At 34.9% G+C, this 20,551-nt stretch overlaps 3 protein-coding genes across 4 annotated transcripts in view; 1 reads left to right on the top strand and 2 right to left on the bottom strand.

The window, feature by feature from the left end:
• Positions 1–3,940, top strand: part of LOC129260537 (pericentriolar material 1 protein-like) — a 47,539-nt gene extending 43,599 nt beyond the window's left edge. For both annotated transcript variants that reach the window (XM_064114200.1, XM_064114199.1), the window contains one exon: positions 618–3,940. In XM_064114200.1, coding sequence (XP_063970270.1) covers positions 618–628 — 11 coding nt within the window. In that variant the 3' untranslated portion in view covers positions 629–3,940. The remainder of the gene's footprint in view (positions 1–617) is intronic.
• Positions 3,677–12,193, bottom strand: LOC129260823 (uncharacterized). The gene is made up of 5 exons (XM_054898804.2): positions 11,737–12,193; positions 9,219–10,254; positions 8,412–8,613; positions 7,895–8,014; positions 3,677–7,610 (listed from the first exon to the last, which is right to left on the bottom strand). Exons 2-5 carry the CDS (start codon positions 10,178–10,180, stop codon positions 6,828–6,830), a joined length of 2,067 nt encoding a protein of 688 aa, XP_054754779.2. The 5' UTR covers positions 10,181–10,254; positions 11,737–12,193; the 3' UTR covers positions 3,677–6,827.
• A 341-nt stretch (positions 12,194–12,534) lies between these two features.
• LOC135157764 (uncharacterized) overlaps positions 12,535–20,551 on the bottom strand; it is a 31,202-nt gene continuing 23,185 nt past the window's right edge. Inside the window, exon 3 of the mRNA XM_064114600.1 lies at positions 12,535–12,717. Coding sequence (XP_063970670.1) covers positions 12,535–12,717 — 183 coding nt within the window. The remainder of the gene's footprint in view (positions 12,718–20,551) is intronic.

Here is a 20,551-nt window from a genome sequence, read left to right as displayed (position 1 = left end):
GATTTTCAATAGGACCTTGTTTTCATAAACCTTGCCGTATACTTTCAACTTTAAAAACCACCAACAACAGGGTCTATTTCATAAAGCATTTACGATTATGGTAGCTTTGCCTTTATGCTACTATGGTATCTACTATAATAATAGGGCTCAACAACCAATCACTGTCAAGGTTCCCATTGTAGTTACCATAGTTCTATGCCTTTATGGCACATCCAGATATCTTTTGGTGCAGTAGAATATACAGTATGTATCCACCTTCTGGGTCTAAGTTTCATCAGCTGAGAGTGGTGAAACAACTTTGACTGGGACAGCACTTGAATTACACACTTAAAATAAAATTGCTAACCGGATGCTTCAATACCTCTGACTTGGGCAAGGTTCTGAAAGCTTAACTTATACATGGTTGACTACATAACATTGTTTTTGCATCCTAAATGTAATATGTGGTATCAAGATTATAGTATTTGTAGTCAAGCCATGTGTCTTCATACCGTTGTATGACAAGTTGTTTAGCTGTCTTCTCAGAAACAGATATCCTCTGTAAAGATTAAAACCTCCATGTCAGACACGTAACTCATATCTGCCTTTGCTCTATTTTGTGTGTGTTTCATATACAGGATCGGAATGAACTGGGATGAAATGGAAGAATTGAAATGCCTTGATAAGGCTGCCACAGATCAGCAGTAACCGGATGATGATGAATGCATTCCAATGTGTGTAGATGAATAGGAATATGATGCAGGTTTTGGAGTTTAAAGTATATCTGTACGGCATGTTTAGACTTGGCTTGATAAAGCTCGGCAACGTTTTCGTTTACACAGTCATTGGGATATGATGCAAGTTAGCACTAAATGCTGTAATTTTGTCCAGAGTAGCGCAGACAAACTGGTGACATTCAAGATGACCTTTCAGTTAATGAAATCACTATGAAATCATATATCTTGAGTCATAACACTATAATGAAATCTTTGTATTTGATTTTGTCTGTGCAACTCTGGACAATTTTTTTTGAAGATATAACAATTGTGTATTGATCTAAGTGGGTTGATTTGTCTCAAAATGCCGAACACCATGAAAAATATTCCTAGCTTTGTCATACCAAGTGTGAACTAGAGTTAACATGTCATGGATCATGTTTGCCATTTATGTTGAGCAGTGGTAATGGCTTGTAGTAGATGAGGTCTTTTCTGTGTGTGATGCAAAATAAAGTGTTCTTTCAAGAATTTATTCTTCATGCCAAAAGAGAGATTATTTAGCAACAATATGGCTTTCTCCTCTATAGTATATACTTAAATAAGCTTTTCTAATATCTTATGAATTAGATTTTGAATAATTTTCTAGCAAGGATTGTAGGAAATATGTTCAATCTTTGATATAGTTTAGGGTAAGTCTCTTTGCAAAGTCTGTTAGTCTTTGTTCATTCTAAATACATGAAAATGTATGATTGTATAGATATGATTAATGAAATTGTAGAAATTCATATATTGAATGTCATGATTTTGGCAAAAAGAAAGTGTTCAACAAATACCTTTCAAAGTCAAGCTTCAACATTCCTGAAGTAATTTTCCCCTCCCCTGTTTTGGGATTTATTATAAGTATTTGATTTTACAGTCAAATAATGAAGAATCTAGATTAATGTTTGAATGAATTCAAAGCACAGCACAAAGAATTTGGAGTATTTTGTTTGTTGACAGGATAGCTTGATTTCAAGGACTGAAATGGAATAATTGTACATAAGAACCACATTCCTATATATATATAATAATTTGGAGAATATGAATGTACCTTTTTGTTTGGGGGATAACGAGAATATTGAATAATACTGCTGGAATTCTCCGTCCATTACTGGGCCCTGTAATATAAAGGTTAGCAATCGATCGTAGGGAACAGTTTTACAAAGGATAATTCACAGTAATCAATGAAATCAGTCATAAAAATTGACCCTAAGATCGATCTCTAACCTTTGTGTTACAGGGCTCTGGTCTATGTAGCTTGCTTTGTAATATAACTAACTTAAATAATTTGTATATTTGTTGGGTTAAAAGTTTGTTATAAAATCCTTATTCAAAGCATTTAAAAGAGTTCTATCACTGTTCAGGTGATAATGATTAATAGTGCCATTTGATGACATTGAGGAGAAGAGTAATCCAAAGATATTGTGCGTATTCATTAGAGCATCCCTTTTTTCAAGGATTCTTTGGCCTTGTTCAATTTTTGCATTAGTTGTATGTATTAGAACTTATATGTACAGGTAGAATGTGTAAATGTTGTTAATGCTCTAGTGGTTCGTGTATGTTTCTGTTACCTTTTGAAGGTTTGCATGCTGCAATGTATTTGTGGTAGATTGTCCAAATTTTGAGTTCATTTCTTTTTTTCTCTCATTAGCTTGCTGTGTGTAAACAAATTGATGTATATAGTTTATAATCTATTCAAAATTTACTTTTGTATACAGTGTGAATGTTTGTTTAGACATTGAATGTGAGTGATCCATGGCAATAAATGTCTTGAAATATGGCATGCATTTGGGCATGTATTAAGTAATTGCACCTTGAAACGTTATAATAATATTTTGTGTTTCTTTCTGATGTAATTTTCTTCTCACTATTTCTCTATTTTCAGATTTACAAAAATGATGCCTTTATGCACTGTATTTTATGAACTGCCTGTTTATATAATTATGGCATTATCATAAGTGGGTAATATGAAAAACATGAAAGTTATAATGTTTTAATGAATAAAGCTTATTTCAAGTGTGGCAACATTTTAACTTGCATCAGGAGACCATTATGGAAGAAAGTACAATAAATCTAAATAAGTTCCAAATGCTTGCTTCCGATAGGTGGAAATTCAAGTTGAGTTGGAATTTTAGAGTTAAGTTCAATTGTAATTCTTTCTGCAACTGACCCCGATCTATCAAGTCTCATAGGAATACATCTTTTCAGTTGGTGGGAGTTTAATATGAAAAATGTGTTTACAATTCAACCTCCCAATCGCCTCTTTGTTAGCTGATCTGTATGAGCCAGTATTCAGTTCAATACCTGAACTAGATATATAATAATTGTTACTTTAAATACAACACACTTCCCAATGTCCTGAAGAGATTTTGTGACATTGGTTTGTCATCATGACCTGCACATTATTGAAAATACTCACAATCCTTGTGAGAAAGCATGTAGACTAGACATTATTATTTTTTTGTATTGTCAATGTGATGAAACAGTTACTATTCTAATATTGTTGATGTTTAGATGAAACATTCTAATCAATAAGCTTAAACTGTTCTAAATCTCTTATTCAAGTATTAAATACAATACTGGCTCTGCATATAGCTTTGTTTAAATATGGATAATTGATTTCATCTATCTTCAGTTATTTCAAATCTTTTGTAAACAAACACTGACATATTTCTTCTGGCTCATCAAGTTACATTTTCTTTTTAACTTGGGACTTCTAAACCCAGCAGTACTTCAATTGGACCAATATTGTAAATGGATAAAGAATAAGTCATACATGCATTATACAGTGTCATACAGACAAAACTTTATATAATAGATGTAAATGTGTTGAGAATATATTGCATTTTGATGTGCTATTTAGGAAACATATCCCTTCTTTGACATTTCCTATTTAAGTGTTAAAACTCTTTATGATGTTATAAGGAAAGCTAGTTTCTGGGAAACTGTGCCTACCTAGACAGTTCTTTTTTCATGAGATATATTCACAAGACAAGAGTTGATATAAAAAGAAGTCTTGTACAAAATGAAAATAATGTGCATTTTCAGAGATAATTTCTGTCAAATTTCCTTTATGGATGTAATGTTCTTTCTTTCATTGTTTTCTAGTGCCTTTCTGAGATTAATTCCATTGATTGATGTGTGAAGTAATCGTTGTAGACTTCTAGTTTGGAAATAAAAAGAAAGAAAAACATTGCAAGATAAAACTTTTCAGCTGTTTTTTTATGATTTACAGATATTCATAACCGTCATCATGGTCAGTGGCGTAGCTTAGGTGAAGGAGGGGGGGGGGGCAGGCATGGAAGGTACATATTGGCACCTCTTTCAGGGGATGTAAAAAAACAAAGATGAGTGGGAAAACTTTATTTAAAAATCAACAAAAAAGAGGGGAGAAAAGACATAAGTAGGCGGGAATGGCACCTTCATGACACTGTTTTCATTAAAAAAACTCTAGGCTACTAATCACTACTAAGAAGAAAATGGAGGGAGATTGAAACGAAAGAAAATACTAAGCGTGCAATGTGATTGTGAAGAGTGGAAGTTTTGGAAGTGTATACGAGATGTATAGTATGAACACCAATCGGGGAAGCATCTTATTTACTTTACTTTAGTACACAATTTATTTTCAAATTTAGAACGTCAAGGTGTATAAGATATATTGTAAAATGTGTATACAAAAATTGCGATTAATTAGAAAATATCCTTTAAAATATAATGCAAGATAATTGTCATTCTTGAAATTGCAGATTCATGGCTTGTGACTATTAAGGCGACCGCACACCTTACGATTGGTCTGCGACCCGATTTTGGAATTAAGCGTAGTAGAATTTGATGCTATTATTGAAACATGGAATATCTTACCATATAATATTCTAAATCATCGCACGAATAACTATGTTCAAAGCTGTGACAATGCTATCATCCTTCTTAGAATAAAAGCGAATTCAATATCAAGTCGTAATGACGTCATAGCAGTCGTACGATTGGCTACGATTTGAAACTAATTTGGCCTTTACCTCAAAATAAAGGCTTGCAATCTTTCATAATGGTTATATTAGTATTCTTTCAATTAATTTTAACTTCAAATTAAATTATATATTTCATTCACATTTCCAGAAAATGAGCAAAATGCGATCTGTTCCAAAATCGGATCGCGAACAGTCGTAAGGTGTGCGGTGGCCTTTAGAGGCACTGTGACTGGTCGCCTTTAATTATATTAAAAGCTACATGTGATTGACTTCACTTGAGTCATTGATCACAATCTTCCGTCAATGTCATATCATGTTCCATTATTTTCAGCCTATAAGTCGTTGAATGGAACACGGACGATGTCAGTATATCCTGCAAAATCACAAGGAATACGAATTCCCTACACATTTCATCCCAAAACTAGAAAGAGCATACACTAACATGGCAAGGCCACGAATCATATTATATTGTTAGATATACTACTACATAGCCTTTTGTAATTTCACGCTCCTAGTTGCCTCAGTCAATGTTCCCGATTTCAGACCTCAGACCCAATCAAATATATTGATCATGAAGTCATTAAATCTCAATTTTTGCAGCTTTGATCAATCTACGTCAAATACCATAGGCCTGTTTCACAAAGAGTTGTCACTTTGATATGATAGCAAATACCATGGTAACATGGGTCAAGCAGCCAATCTCAATCAACGTTTATCTTACATAAAAGTTGCAATAATGCAAAATTTACAATAAAAACTCTTTATGAATAGGGGCCTTCAGCTCTAATCCAATGTATTGGTCATTCATTACATTTCAATTTTGCAGCTTTGTTCAATCTACGTCACATAGAAGCTATCAGAATTAACAAAAAATACAATATTGCACTAGAACACAATGTGTCCAATTTAAAATTCACATAATATAAAACATTCTAAATGGCAAAAATTACGAAAAAAATCACAAATCAACATTTCAGTAAAGCTGCAAAAAGTCTGTCATCTAGTGAGAAAAGTTCCCGATGAAGTCCTAGACATCACAATTTGAGCCGTGTTTTCGCCTTGGTTTAGGTATTCCGCACCACCTAATTCTATTTTGATTATGAAACAACCTCGCGGTATTGATTTTAATTTTAGGATGTCCAAGCAATCTTGATTGCTTTTATTGTTTGGGTATGGTCATCAATCGATATAAATATAGCTTAGGGTGACAATTTAAAATCAGGGACGCTGATAAGATTGCCCCTGACTCTTAATGATTAAGATCTTCCATTTAAGTTAAATACAGTATGTTGCACAATGGCGAGTTAACATTGCTGTTACGGTCTTCAGAAATGAATAATAGATTAATACATTCGTAGCAGTCTCTTCTGTATTATCAATTTCTTATTCACCCTCAAATATGAGAGAGAGATCAGAGTAAAATTCTGACCACTTCTAGGGGAAAAAACCACGATATATATCTTTCATAATGTAAATGTGTCATGATTTCTTGAAAACAGCGATTTGCGGATATAATATTTGCACGAAGACGACAGCATTTGATATATGAATTTGGAAGCTTACTATACAGCTGCTGGCATAACGAGGAAGACAAAATCAGTCAATTTTCACATCCTGCACATATTCTATAATCAAAGAAAGTATTCTTACAAACCCTAATTAAGCATCGTTTCATAGTTATTTTAAATAAACAACAAAACATTTGTCATTTCCATAGGCAAACATCTGGGACCATATTCATCAAACCTGAATAACACTATTATCACTTAATGATGTATAGTATTGTGGCCGATTAATAAGATGACAACTAGCTCGATAAGTTTTCATGAATAGCTTACTGGAGACTGAATAGCCTACTGGAGATTATATAATAAAAACTTATATTGTGATCGCAATAATGAGTTACATATGTTACAACGGAGGGTACTAATAGTCATCAGAAATTTGACTTACGACGGCTTTTGCCGACCACATGAATTAATTATTATATCCGTCTTTTTATATTTCCTTCTTTGATTTTTTTCATGTTCAAGTTCTATAGGAGATATACCATGTTTCAAACTTTAACGGTAGATAATGAATTGTATAGATGATAGTTTCCCTGTGCAGTATTAGAACACAGTTCTCATTTTCCTTTCGCTCTGATAGCTCCATCACCGTATGCAGACGGTAAGATATGCACCAATTTGGATCGACCGTGTCCATCGTTTCGTTTCATAATTTGTTGCAGAGCAGTCATTGAATCCACACAGTGATAGTTATCTGTCGGGTATGAATGACTGACATGGTTTTCTTGATGCAAACTTCTGTTTTGAGTCCTGTTCGTAGGGTTCGCATTCCGATTTGTCGTCAAGTCTTCGTTTATGCGTCCTCCGCTCAAGCCAAATTTTGGAGAGTTCTTATTGTTTGCCGCCAAATTATGGCTGACGAGTCCGCGCCGAATCCTCAACTTGGGGTGCTTTTCGCCATTCCTGTACACTTTATAAGCTCGTCCAGTCAATTTATCACCCGATGGTCCGATCTGAAGAGTTCCTGTTGACTCGATACCACTAATCCACTTTATATCTTCAGCAGCATTATAATCCATACGACTCAAGACCGTGGTTTTATCCAAAATGGCAAGCTGGCGTCCGGTGCTGCGTGTCGACATCGCACTCTTCGTCCCACTCGCTGCCGTTCGGCGACCACTCTGTGCCTGTGATCGGGACGTCGTAGCAGAGTGCGAGTTGAATCGCCCAGTATTTTCAGTGTCATTATTTGTTGTAATTTCTGCTGATTTTGGAATGACTGGAAGATGTGATGAGGATGTTCTTTGGTTGGGATGAGGATCCGTTGTCGGAGCAGATAACGGGGCTCTTCGACACACCATTGGTTCAAAGTATACGTTGCCGCAGTAACCTTTCCAAACCTAAAACAATGTTGAAATGAAAGAAAAATGAAGATTTTTCAAACTTTGATATTGCTTTCATATATTCACCGGTCTACCATGTCTACACGAAGAAATCAAATCTTGTCTGAGGCTATATACATTTCTAAAATATTATGATAAATTGAAGAAACGCATATTTGCTACACAGTGAATAAGAAACTTCGAAAAATTTAAGAAAATTATCAGGAAAGTTCATTAATACTTCATTTCCAACATTTCTTTTATTAAATAAAAAAAAATGAGTAAGAGCATTTAGCTTTTACCTTCATGGGTTTCATCGGTAAAGGTTTACACTGAGAAATATAGAAATAAGAATTGGGTTGGTCGTTGAACGGAGTCTTGGTAATGTGTTTCACTACATTTGGGAGGTTGAACATCGGAACCTGAAGTGTAATACAAAAACATGTTAAAAATTACATATTACCCGTAATACGCAAGATATAACGAATTAAAGTAATTCACATATTTATTTCAGTTGAAAAAAACAAATATCTAGATCTGTGAATGATGATGTTGATAATGAATTCTTTGAAAATCTTCAAGCCTTGCCCACTCTACAATAATATGGGCAGTCTCATTCCAATTTCTGCTTATACAATTCTCGATTCGCTGTTCGCCGAATATATATATATATATATATATATATATATATATATATATATATATATATCGATTTCTGTTCTTTCATTCCGTTTTCCTCGTGATCCTATTGATTACTCCACCCGAATGGCGAAGATTATATTTATAACTTATTTAAAAGATGATCAGTTGGTATCTTACCCCTCCAATGAGAGTGGTGGGAATGGTCTCTGGTAGACTGGCCGCACTCCTTGGTGGTGGTCGTGTGTCTCGCCGTCGTCGAGCCTGAGGTTGAGATCGGGTACTATAGCTTTGACTTCGACATCGGTTACGAATAAGATTGACTGCATGTTGATACATACCATCACGAGACGGGGTTCGAATACTACGCTGGTAGACAAAGCTGTCATGAAAAATGAAAAATTACACTTTATTTTTATTTTATTCAAGAATAGTCATGACTCATGAGTCATGATAGACATGATAGAAGCTAGTACGAATGGTACTAGATAAATAATACTGGTTTTACATTTCCTCTTAATTGCATGAATAGTTTCGAGGAAAAGGAATTAGAAGACATTCGAATTCAGAAAGAAAGATACATGATATAAGATGTAGAACATCATCAATATTAAAATGCTGCCCATATCCCTTCCCCTTGCATGTTACCATGGTATGGGCTCAACGAAAGGATGTTCATTACCTCATCACTTGTAATTCTGATTTTGGCAATGACGATTTTTTTTTAATTGTAATATGATATATAATTGGGTTTGCATTTTTTTCTTTACCGTTAACCAATTTACGGGAAGGGGGTCGAGTGGGCTTGGCCTACAACCCATTTCTGTGTATTTTTTGCTTGTCAAAAAAAGAAAGAAAGGAAAGAAACAAATGGCAGAAAAATACCCCATCAGGTATAGTAAATCCTTGATCTGCACATGTGACTAATATACTTTCGACTTGTAGTATCTTAATACAATAAAAAATGATATCGTACTGGGTGCTCACCTTTCCTTGTCATCATTGGTAACAGGTGTATTCATGGTAGCTGCTCTTCCAAGACCAATCATATCTTCATTATCCATCATTGAAGTCCTCCCCGATCCTGGTCGTTCGATCACTCTCTGAAGTTCCTCATCGACCTCATCCACCGGTATCGAGAAATCCACACTCTTACCACATGTCACACGTGTCACCGCATCGTCATCATCATCAACGTCGAAATCATTGTCGTCTTCGTTTCGAATGATGCGCGTCATATCAACTTCTATGCTGGATACTGTTTTAGATGATTTCACTCGCACTGTTTTAGATTTCTTGACGCTTTTGGCCGACTTCATGCTCGATCTTCGATTCTCCCCATTCGATTCGATCTCCTTATCGTCTCCCTTATCGGGAGCAGTGAGGTCGGTGTTTTTATGAGCGACATCATTCTTATACCTTCCATCTTCCATTGGAGATCCATGAACACTGATGCTATCTCCGACATCATCGTCATCACCATCAATAATTCCTGCATCTTGATCTCCTTCAATTTGACAACTGGTTCCGTCCAGATTTCCTTCTCCGTTTTCTTCCACAGCATGAACTTCCTTGTTATATTCACTAACAACGTCTATTGAATTATCCTCAATTCCCTGATCATTTTGCTCTTCCACTGACTCTTCAGATTCTTGACCACTCTCTCCTAGCTCTGGTTTTTCTTTAACATCGAAACAATCTTCCTGTTCCTTGCTCTCTTTTACCATCCCATCATTTTCACTAGTTAAATCCTGATTCGCTTCCATCTCTCGGCTATTCCTATTCTCGTTTGAATCATCAACATTTTCGTCTCCGCTTTGATTTCCCTCCTTCATACCGTTCTCATCATCCATCTTATCTACTTCCTTTCCGTTTGGTTTGTCCTTCTCTCCATCATTTCCAATTTCCGTTGTGATACCTTCCTTTTCACCTTCAGTTATATCACCCATCGCTTGGTCGTCTGTCCTAGCTAGAGTTACGTCATCATGAAAAGCTAACAAGATGCCGACACCGGTGAAATTACCTGTATATAGATAATATCCAAAATATTGGTAATTATGATACAATTAAGTATAAATACTTTTCTCAAGGAATTGAATGATATACCCCAAATTGTGAAAAGATTAACTCTGATATAAAGTTTATGTTATGAAATACATTTCATACATTATCCTAAGAAAAAATATACCTAAACTTTGAAGTATGTGTAATAACTTTATATTGCCTCCATCTCCATTTAAGTTTCTTCCTCAGCAAACCATTTTAAAGTAATTTGATTTGAAATGAATAGATTCATAATATTGAAATACTTATGTTATAATCTACAACCTAAATATTTTAATTTCATTTTATTTATTTATTTAGTTTGTTAGTTAGTTATTTATCTATTTACTTACTTACTTAGTTATTTATTTATTTACTTTCTTACTAATTTATTATTTTATTTATTCATTCATTCATTTATTAATTAATTCATTAATTTATTTAATTATCTATTTATTTTTTGTATATTTATTTATTATTATTATTATTATTATTTTTTTTTTTTTTTTTTTTGGGGGGGGCTATTCTCACCTAATCATTCATCCAAGACCACATAACATAATGAAATGTTAATGTGATAAATATTATCATTGTACTGATTTTAACTTCACGAAAACTTAATCATTTACAAAATAAATCAAGTTTTGTATAGGTCTATATTGAATCTAGTAAACCATTAATTTTCACCCAACATTGAATTAAAAAATGGTGTGATGTGCACGTCCTCACACTGCAAATTCATTCAACAAAAGAATGCACTTCAATCATATCAAACAACAATTATCATAAGTTCACAAATGCCATACATGATCATGATGATTGTAGTCAATGTGATCAAAGTCCGTTTCAATGAAAACATAGACTATACTATTCATTTTGATTTATGACAAACTGAACATTTTTTTTAATGGCTTATCATTCACATAGTTTTTCTCGCACTTACAGTAACGAGAAGTCTTCTCATTTAGTTTGAGCCTATATAATATTTCTCTAGAGTTCATTATTCCCTAATATATATTATAAAAACTTTAGTTCCCTGTAATATGCTTCTATCATAGCTATTATTTTGAGCAATTAAATTTACAAACAATATGGCTAGAATCTCTATAGCATTTGTCCTACTCTCTTAGTTTTTATATTTTCAAACGCTACGGTCATGCCATATTTATAAGATCTCTTAAAAAGCTTACACACTGATGTATTGTTTTACAATTGAACAATACACATTTCCCAAAACACATTTCATTTTATATCCAATTTTATATTACAAAGTAAACGCATTTGTAAACATGCATTTCCATTTTGATATCATAATTCACTTTTTACACTTATTTTTTTCCTACCATGGATCTAAGAGGTTGTAGGTAAAAAAACAAAAACAAGACAACAGTTTGAATGCGAATTTATTTTAAAGTTATATCAATGTAGAATACACGAAATAAGAAAAAAAAAATACACTTGCCTCGTTTGCGCAGTTCTTCGTCGACAGAGAGATAAATCTAACTCTGATACAATTTAGAGTTGAGGTTTGGTACATAGGGTCTCTTCAGTTCAAGTTTGGTATGTGTCCCATTCCTAATAAGGAGCAAAAGTTCACTTTCTCACTGCGAAATATAATGTCCCAGGGTTCTTCTGCGAGAATGAATTATTTTCATATATTCCATGTAACGGCTATGCTAACTCGGCAGAACCTTGAGTATTACACAATAATCTTCTGGACTATTGGTTATCCATTTGTAAATTCAAGCCTTAGAACTATCTATCAACATTGTGTCGGCACTCTAATTCGGATCTTCGTGTTGGGGATTTTCTCCATTCTTTCCGTGCTTCATATTCTTTGACGACAAACAAAATTGTTTGGGTTGACAATAGTGAATAGCCCCGATCAATAGTACTAGAAATATCCCTATTGACTAAACGATCTGCCCTCTTCTTTCACATGGCTTGACCTCTCCATAGCAACGCTGTACAGCCTACACCAGCGCTCTGGGTGATTCCATTTTCAGGCGAGGGGTATGGAGGGGAGTTTGGTATAGTTTTTAAATTTTCGTTTTCTAATCGTTGTCGACAAAACTTTTTTTTCATGAATGAAATGGTAATGAACATGGATCTATTCATTTGGCAAAGTTTCTTTGAATAATCGTCATTGTAAACACCTCCTTCGGAGAAAGATTTAAAAAAAGAGTAGAAAAAGAATAAGTGATGATGATGATGATGGTGGTGGTAAAGAAGATGACGATACTTTATGATGTTGGTAGGATCATGATGGTGTCGTGATAATGATAATGGTGATAATGATGAGGGTGATGGCAGTGGTGGTGATGGTTGCGGTAATTGTATTATGGTGACCGGTGATGATCTTCTTCTTCTTTTTCTTCTTCTTCTTCTTCTTCTTCTTCTTCTTCGTCTCCTTCTTCTTCTTCTTCTCCCCCTCCTCCTCCTTCTGATAAAGTACATTTCACCGACTGGTGAACAACGATTCGGTGGGAGCAATCTTAGCCACGTTAGGCGCGGATGAAAGGAGGCCGACGGGCACGTACCCCTACCTTTGCCTCCAATGATTGTGGATATGTTGCTTCAATATCATTAAAAGTACCCCCTCCCTTTTTGAAGTGAAACCTCCAGTTAGCTTTTAAATTATTGGGTCACTTTGGGAGTCCACTTTTTTCCATCGCCTTTTCTTTTCTTCTCCTTTTTAGACTGTATGATTTTTATTTGTTTTGATTTGTTTTTTGAGGGACACAATTTGGTTTTTGGTAAGGAACCCCTATTGTTTTTTGCATGTCAGATGCTTATGGAAAAGAAATCAAGTTCTATGACCCCATGTTTATCAAATCTGCATCCACCTGTCCACTGGCGTACCTAGGATTTTCCAAGATTTTCGTCAGGGGGTGCAAAAAGGTCTTTTAAGCTCGTCAGGGGGGGGGGGGGCAGGGAAACATGCATGGGTGGTGGCTTTGCATGGGTGGTGGCTCGTCAGGGGGGGGGGGGCAGACTGCCCCTCTGTCCCCCCCCCCCCGTAGGTACGCTAGTGCACCTGTCACTTCACAGTGTTCACCTGGTGACATAGCTTGTTGCACTTCAGCACAATATCAGAACATAAACAAACACATAATAAAGTTCAACCATTAATGAAAAGAAGCCACATGAACCAGAATTACATAAAACCATGATTCATTGTTACGCTGTCAGTCGTAAAAGTCCGTCGGTACTTGATCGATCAGAAGTGTTTGGTACCATCATTGAATTTGGAGTCTGTACGAGTCTAAGAACGGTCTTTGGTCTTGGATCTATATTTTGATAGACCAAGGAGGACTGGTCTATTCAGACGTTTAATGTAGTTCGATATATTTCGATTGGTGGTGGGGCAGTTAAATAACTGATGCACTGATGCACGGTCACGGTTGACTGGTATACTTTCTTTCAGCCATAAAAGTTTAAAGCGGTGGCGCATGCTATTTCAAAAATATATTTCCTGTTAGATATCCTACAGATCTAATTATGTTCTTAGATAGTTAGGATATTTTTCCATGATGCCATAATGGAATTAAGACCGAAAAGACAGGAAACAATGCACTTTCAGCCAAATTGACCAAGAAGTTCACCCCAGCAGATAATTATTCAAACCGTTTGCAGATTATACCCCTAAAATGCACTCGCTTATGTTTGGACCCTAGGAATACATTTGAAATCAAATACTTTTTAATTACCATTTACCAGCACTTCATTTTTGATATGTCATTCATAAGCTTGAATCTTCTGTTGCAATGTATTTGACCCGTCCTCAATCACGCAGGATTGTTAGATTTAACAGAGCGTCACCATCGTTCAAATTCAGACAACAACCCTAATAAACCTTCACCTGAATATGTTTTCCCCTTTACCTTTAGTGCAAACTTTAATGAAGAGATTTATTGCACATAAAACAAAAAATTATGTTTGTAAATGAATGCCTTCCTATCCAAGCAACTTTAATCACATGCATTTAGCTTTAGATAAATGTTTGTAACTCCCTCAAATGTCTTATGTGAGAGTCTTCTTGCATGTCTTTCAATTGACTATTACCTATTTCACATTTCTATGGGTGCAACGTTATAAAATAAAAAACTATCAAAGTATTTTCTTTCACATTGCTAATGTGATGCATTTTTAATGATGCGCAGTTTTTTCGTATTTTTATTCCTTACACTTTTCTTACAATGCATTATCCTTTATAGGTGCAAACTTATTCAAAGTGGTAATTGCCTCTTTTTAATATTATGGTGTTTAACAGAAAGACAGATATACACGTTTCTTGCTTTATTACATTTTACTTAACTATAGCATTTACAGAAATCGAATATAGATCTATCACAGTTGTGGCACCATGTTATCCTGTTGACGTTGGTAATCAGGTAATAATAGAAGGAACAGATGGAACCGAAGGAACAGGATGAGACAAAGAGTAAATAAAAAAAATATAGGCATTCAAAACATATATTGACAGATGACTTACTACTGAGCAGACACGGATGTAAGGGCTAAATTATATCAAGTAAATAAAAATATATATTAAAGGTAGCATAATTATAAATGACCATAATGTTTAATACAAAATTACAAATGCATTTGGGTTTTGAATAGAACCATGGTTTGCTATTGAACTCTACTGGAAAAATGAAACAATAATTTCAAGCATTTTTTAATGAAATTTATTATTTTACTCAAGCATATATCACCTTAATAATCGTCATATAATTAAATTATGGTTTCAAATATCTAAGATAACTGTTATCCCATATACCTATTCTCTTTTTAATTTCACTTTATAACAATGATTCCTTTTTTACATGTCATGTTTTGATAACTGATATTATAATTGTGTTTTACTTTGTAAATTATTTCGCAATTCAGACTTTGGCTGCGATGAAATTTCTGAACAAACCATTTCAATTAAACTCTCTCTCTCTCTATTCCCCTTTGACTATCACACCCCCCTCACACACACACATACACACACACACACACACACACACACACACACGCACAATTTCTTCCTCATTATCCAACTTTTCCATGCTCAATCAATCAAAAAAAGATAAACAAGCATAACATATCACTGGTTAACAAAACAAAAGATACCGATTATATATTTTCTAATCATACAGTCATAATTGATTTCAGCATTGATAGAATTCCGAATATATGGTCAAGGGGAGTATTTCATGAACAGTTTGTTAGTGATTTTCACCTACTAAAGTACTATGAGCCAATAAAATACTAGGATTTCCAGTAGCTTATAACATCTGTCGGTGAAAACCACCGAGAGAAATCTTCAGGAGAAAAAAAAATCCCCTTATGACGATTTGACGATTAAAAAACTCAGTTTAACAATACAAGCAAAGCAAATATGTGATTAATATCTATATGCGTTGTGGCATGGATTGTGATTGAATGATTGATTTTATTCGTCAAGAATATCACACAAGTTATATGAGATACAATAATTGAGAAGAATACCTTGACAGGATAACCCATGAAAGCCGAAAGGCTTATTTCAAATGGGGCTCTATTGATAGTACAAAAACATTAATATTGTAACAACAAAATGTATTAACTACGACAAGTACTAAAACATGGTAAAAAGACATATCCATAGCACTGGTAAAAATCATGAATGTTCAATAACAGTCTTTGCACTCTATTTAAAAAAAAAACGATTTGTCAAATGGAAACAGGTTTTTTAAGCGTGGCAAAAAGTGTACGTATAAACAAAGGCGACTATAAATGAAGTACTTTAAGATATTGATGAGAAACGCACGGATACGTGGAACAAAGAACGCTTATAGTGGACCCCCTCATTTCCGTTTATGCTCAATATTATACTGTTTTTTGTTTTACGAAGTAAGAATGCTCGTCTGTAAAATTGTATTTGATTTGTATTACTTTATATTACTTTGTATTATGTTTGAATGGAAATGGATTAAAGAATTGAATTGAAAAAAAAAATATCTGAACAAGGATTGCTATGGAACTCTTTTGGGAAAATGAAACAAGTTTCTAGGAATAAAAAAAAACTTTTTCGCAAATTACTTTTTCTTGATACTCTTCAATCCATTTATATACATATTTATTGCAAAATAAAACATTGACGAACAAGTATATTCAATAAAATATTATGAAACAAAATGTTGATTTCATATCATGAGTGCCTTTATGTATGGTATTGTATTGAAATTTTCATTGTTACACTCACATACACACACACACTCTCTCTCTCTCCCTCTCTCACTCCCTCCCTCTCCCCAGATCTTCTCGCTCTTTCTCCTCTTGCTCACAACCTCTCCTTTTCCCCCTATCTCTCTTTTTCCTAGTAACCTTTCCTTTTTTCTTCCTTTCCATGCTACTTTCTGGTTGGTCAGAAATTATAGTTAATAAATGCTTTTGGGCCACACATATTTTCAATTTTGGTTTAACATGATGGGGATGCATGTCATATGGAATACATGCGTCCCCAACATGATGAACAACATTTCTATGTGTTTTGCTGTTTCTTATGATGTATAATTTCGATTTGATGTTGAATGTATTTTTATGTAAATTTTTGTAAAGGGTTATGCAATTCGGCTTTTCAGCTGCTATAGAAACCCTGTTGTAATAAACCGTTTAAAATAAATAAATAAAAAGGATACAGATTAATGGAAAAAAAAACAAGCATTTCAAATAGACACTCTTCAACGGGTCTTTTTTAGGAATGGAAAAATTAAAAAAAAATGACAAAGAACTAAATAATTGTTTAGTTACTTTATTGGAACCAAAAATAAAATAATATCGTCGATAGCAGAATGATAGTCATCATCATCATCATCATCTTCATCTTCGTTTTCACCATCATCGTTATTTTTCTTCTTGATCATATATTATAGAAAGTGTTGGTTTATTTGATTTTGTTTACTTAATATATACTTTCATAACTCATATTCATTCAGTCTGCTCATATTATGATTATGTAATTATTATATGTTTAGGTTTGTCATATTTTCAAGCATTTTTTGCTTACAATGGCAATCCATCTTTTGCTCCTGACTTTATGTTCAATGATATGCCTGATTTATTGTTAAAATATGTTTGTTATATTTATGTTATATTATATTGTTATGTAGAAGAAAAATAAATAAATAAAAATCAAAACAGTCAGATAAATCGTTAAAACCACCAGAGATTATTATTCTGCCTTCAAAGGAACAAAGTACCTGAAACGATTCCAACAACCAACATCTGAAGAAAAAATGAAATGATTCTTTCAAGTTGCCTCCAAGCATGTCTGAAATCAATTTATAGCGATTGTATTCTGTGTTACTCATGTGAAAGAATCGTTAAGAGACTCGCTACCCATTAAAACGATTGCAATGATAAACTCGCCACTGGCCTTTCCCCTATCAAAATATGACTTTTATCTTAGCCTTATCTCCCTCCACCGTGCTTGCTTGCGTTGTAGAATCAATTTCAAATGACTTTGATTTTTTTCGCATCGTTTCTTTGGTATCGGGTGGTTTCCTTTACATCGCCAAAAGTACTATCGTATGTAACCCTATACAGATCATATCAATATTTCTTAGTGCATCCCCTGACCTCGCTTTAAACGTATTTGGTTACTCACAAAACTTGGTATCGGAACTGCTCACGGGTATTTCGCTCTCGATCTATGAGCGATTTCGCTGCTCTACAACCATCCTCCTGATTAGCCGCAAAGATCGATGATGGAAAGCTATCGGCGTGAGAACAGCGAAATTCATCATTGTTGCCTGATTAAAACTACTCGCTTCGTCAAATTCCAATTACATGGTATGAAAACACAAGACACTGCCTTCTTCATCCCCTCTTTCCTGCCATCTCTTCTCTTTTCCTTTTCATATCTCATGGTAATAATCTTTGCTACAGTTCTTCCTCGACACATTTCTTGTGATTTAAAGTCGATGTATGAGGGCGATGCCCCATGGGTTCGCTGGCTCCGACGCTTCTTTTCGTCACCTAACTTTAAGTACATAGTCGCCCCATCCCAAGCAAGTAGCAGCAACGGCAGTCAGTGGTGGGGCTAGGGCGGCAAGGGTAAAACAATTACGTGTCGACTATAAAAATAATGAGCTGGTTTGCATTGCAAAGTGTAAGTATTGGGAGGGGATGGGCGGCAATCTCTTGGAGTGCGGCTAGACAGGTTGTTTGGACATCTGGAAATGCGCGGGAAGGCGGGCTGATGCATCCTTCAGGGGGACATGTCAATCAAGGGACAAGAGAGAAGAGATGACAATAAACAATAGAAAAAATGAAAACCAAAATGAAAGACAAGAAGGACTCGAGTATAGAGATACACAGACGAGGAAAGAGGGGCAAGACCTGAAACAAGTATGTAAAGACAAGGAGGGTAGACAAGAAAGAGAGAGAGAGGGAGGGGTGGTTTAGAATACATTCACGAAAGAGGAAGAATAGTCGACTTATTCTATAGCCTCCGTACTTCATAACCTTTCCTGATCCCAGATAATTCGATAGATGCTTCATTCACATCCATAAGGAATAATCAAAGAGAGTTTCCTTCTTTTCACATTCTTCTGAAAGCCCCCGATGTTTCATTATAACTTTGCCACATACAGGGGAACTATTTCAGTTTATGTTAGTGTAATGTATAGAGCTGTAGTGTGAACAGGGTTTCAAGAATATATGACTTTTTATACGACTTTTTTCTTTATAGCTAAAATGTTGCAAAAGGGGTCCAAGTTTTAGCAAACATCCAGGAGCATAAATCGATCTATACATCCCTCTTCATGGGTTGAAATAAAATGTTCCTTAAATTGAAATTATATGTTTCTTTTACCTCATTGCATAATCACGAAATATTCAATAATAAGATAGAATTGATTGGTTGAAGTTTTGAAAGTACATGTAACATGAACTTTCAAGAAGGATCCTTACAGAATCTTGGGATCCCGTAGTAATGTTTACTTCAAAATTCATGATCAAATATGATGATGATGAGGTAACAAAAATTGTTTTTTTGAAAGCTTTCATCATCCCTCTATTATCAACTTTATATTTACTGTTATAAATCATTGAATAACACTTATCATCTTGTAGTCACTTCTGGTAGTGTTTATGTATTAAGTACAAAATCACAATGAACACCTGGAAATATATTACATGCGAATATGTATCCCATTATGACACTCTAAGTGTTTCGGAACTACAATAATCTTGTATAAACAGGATTGTATGTGACAAGAACATGAAGGATAAAGTGATGAATCCAACGATCTTATAAAATAAGAAGGTTTGGTTATTATTTAAGGAAAGGATGTTATAAAGTTCATCAGCGTTCAGACCGAACCTTAACCCTTGCCTGACAAGTTTCCATCATGGCAGACTGCGATGGGGAAAGTGCGATGACAACGCCGTCTAAAGCTGTTTTTAATTGAGCGGGAAAACTGAACAAACGTATCGATCAGGTTGACGACAAGCAACGTGTCAAAGCATGACTAGTACAAAGCCACTGGGTTTTTTAGTCTCCTTGCCCTTAAAAATTAGACTTTCTTTTATGACATTGTGTGAAGTTGTGAAGTGGGAAACACTTCTGGTTATTCCCTAACCGCCCATAATATGGTCGCCCAAGATGGGCTGACATTGTGATAGGCGATGATGGGGGTGATGATGAGGAGAAGTTAAAGGGATTAATGGGAGGAGGGTGGTTCTGTAACAGTCAATATTTTGAGCTCGTGAAGGTAGTGGGGACGGTATTGACGAATATGATGATAATGGTGCAATTGTTGCAGGGCCATGAGAACGATTTTTGTTTTTACTTGGGGTGCTGATGTAAATTTGAAAAGAAAGAAAGAAAAAAAAATTCACAACAAGTTGGACGTTAATTTGGTCCCGAGATTTTGAAGAGCCCTCCCCCCCAAAAAAAGGTTTTACTAAAAAATTGAAGGCAGTTTTGGTCACATTCCCCCCCCCCCCAATTTTTACACACCTTCCAGAATACATGGGGGTACCTGTCTTTGGAGAATTATACATGCAGCACCCCCAAGGAAAATATTGGGGATGCTTCAGGACCCCCAGCACTCCCGCTTCCCAGGGCCATGATTTGTTGCTGTCTAAGTTGTTGACTTTGTTGTTGATGACGATGATTATGATACAGAAAATTCTGGTGTTGTTGTTGTTATTTATGATAGTAATGATGGTGGTGGTGGTAGTGATGGTGGTGGTGATGGTGGTGGTGGTGGGTGTGGAGGAGGTGGTGGTGAGAATGA

Source organism: Lytechinus pictus, unplaced genomic scaffold, assembly GCF_037042905.1.
Source record: "Lytechinus pictus isolate F3 Inbred unplaced genomic scaffold, Lp3.0 scaffold_19, whole genome shotgun sequence".
Classification (NCBI taxonomy): domain Eukaryota; kingdom Metazoa; phylum Echinodermata; class Echinoidea; order Temnopleuroida; family Toxopneustidae; genus Lytechinus; species Lytechinus pictus.
Note: the sequence above shows the minus strand (reverse complement) of the source record. Positions and strands in the feature narration are given on the sequence as shown.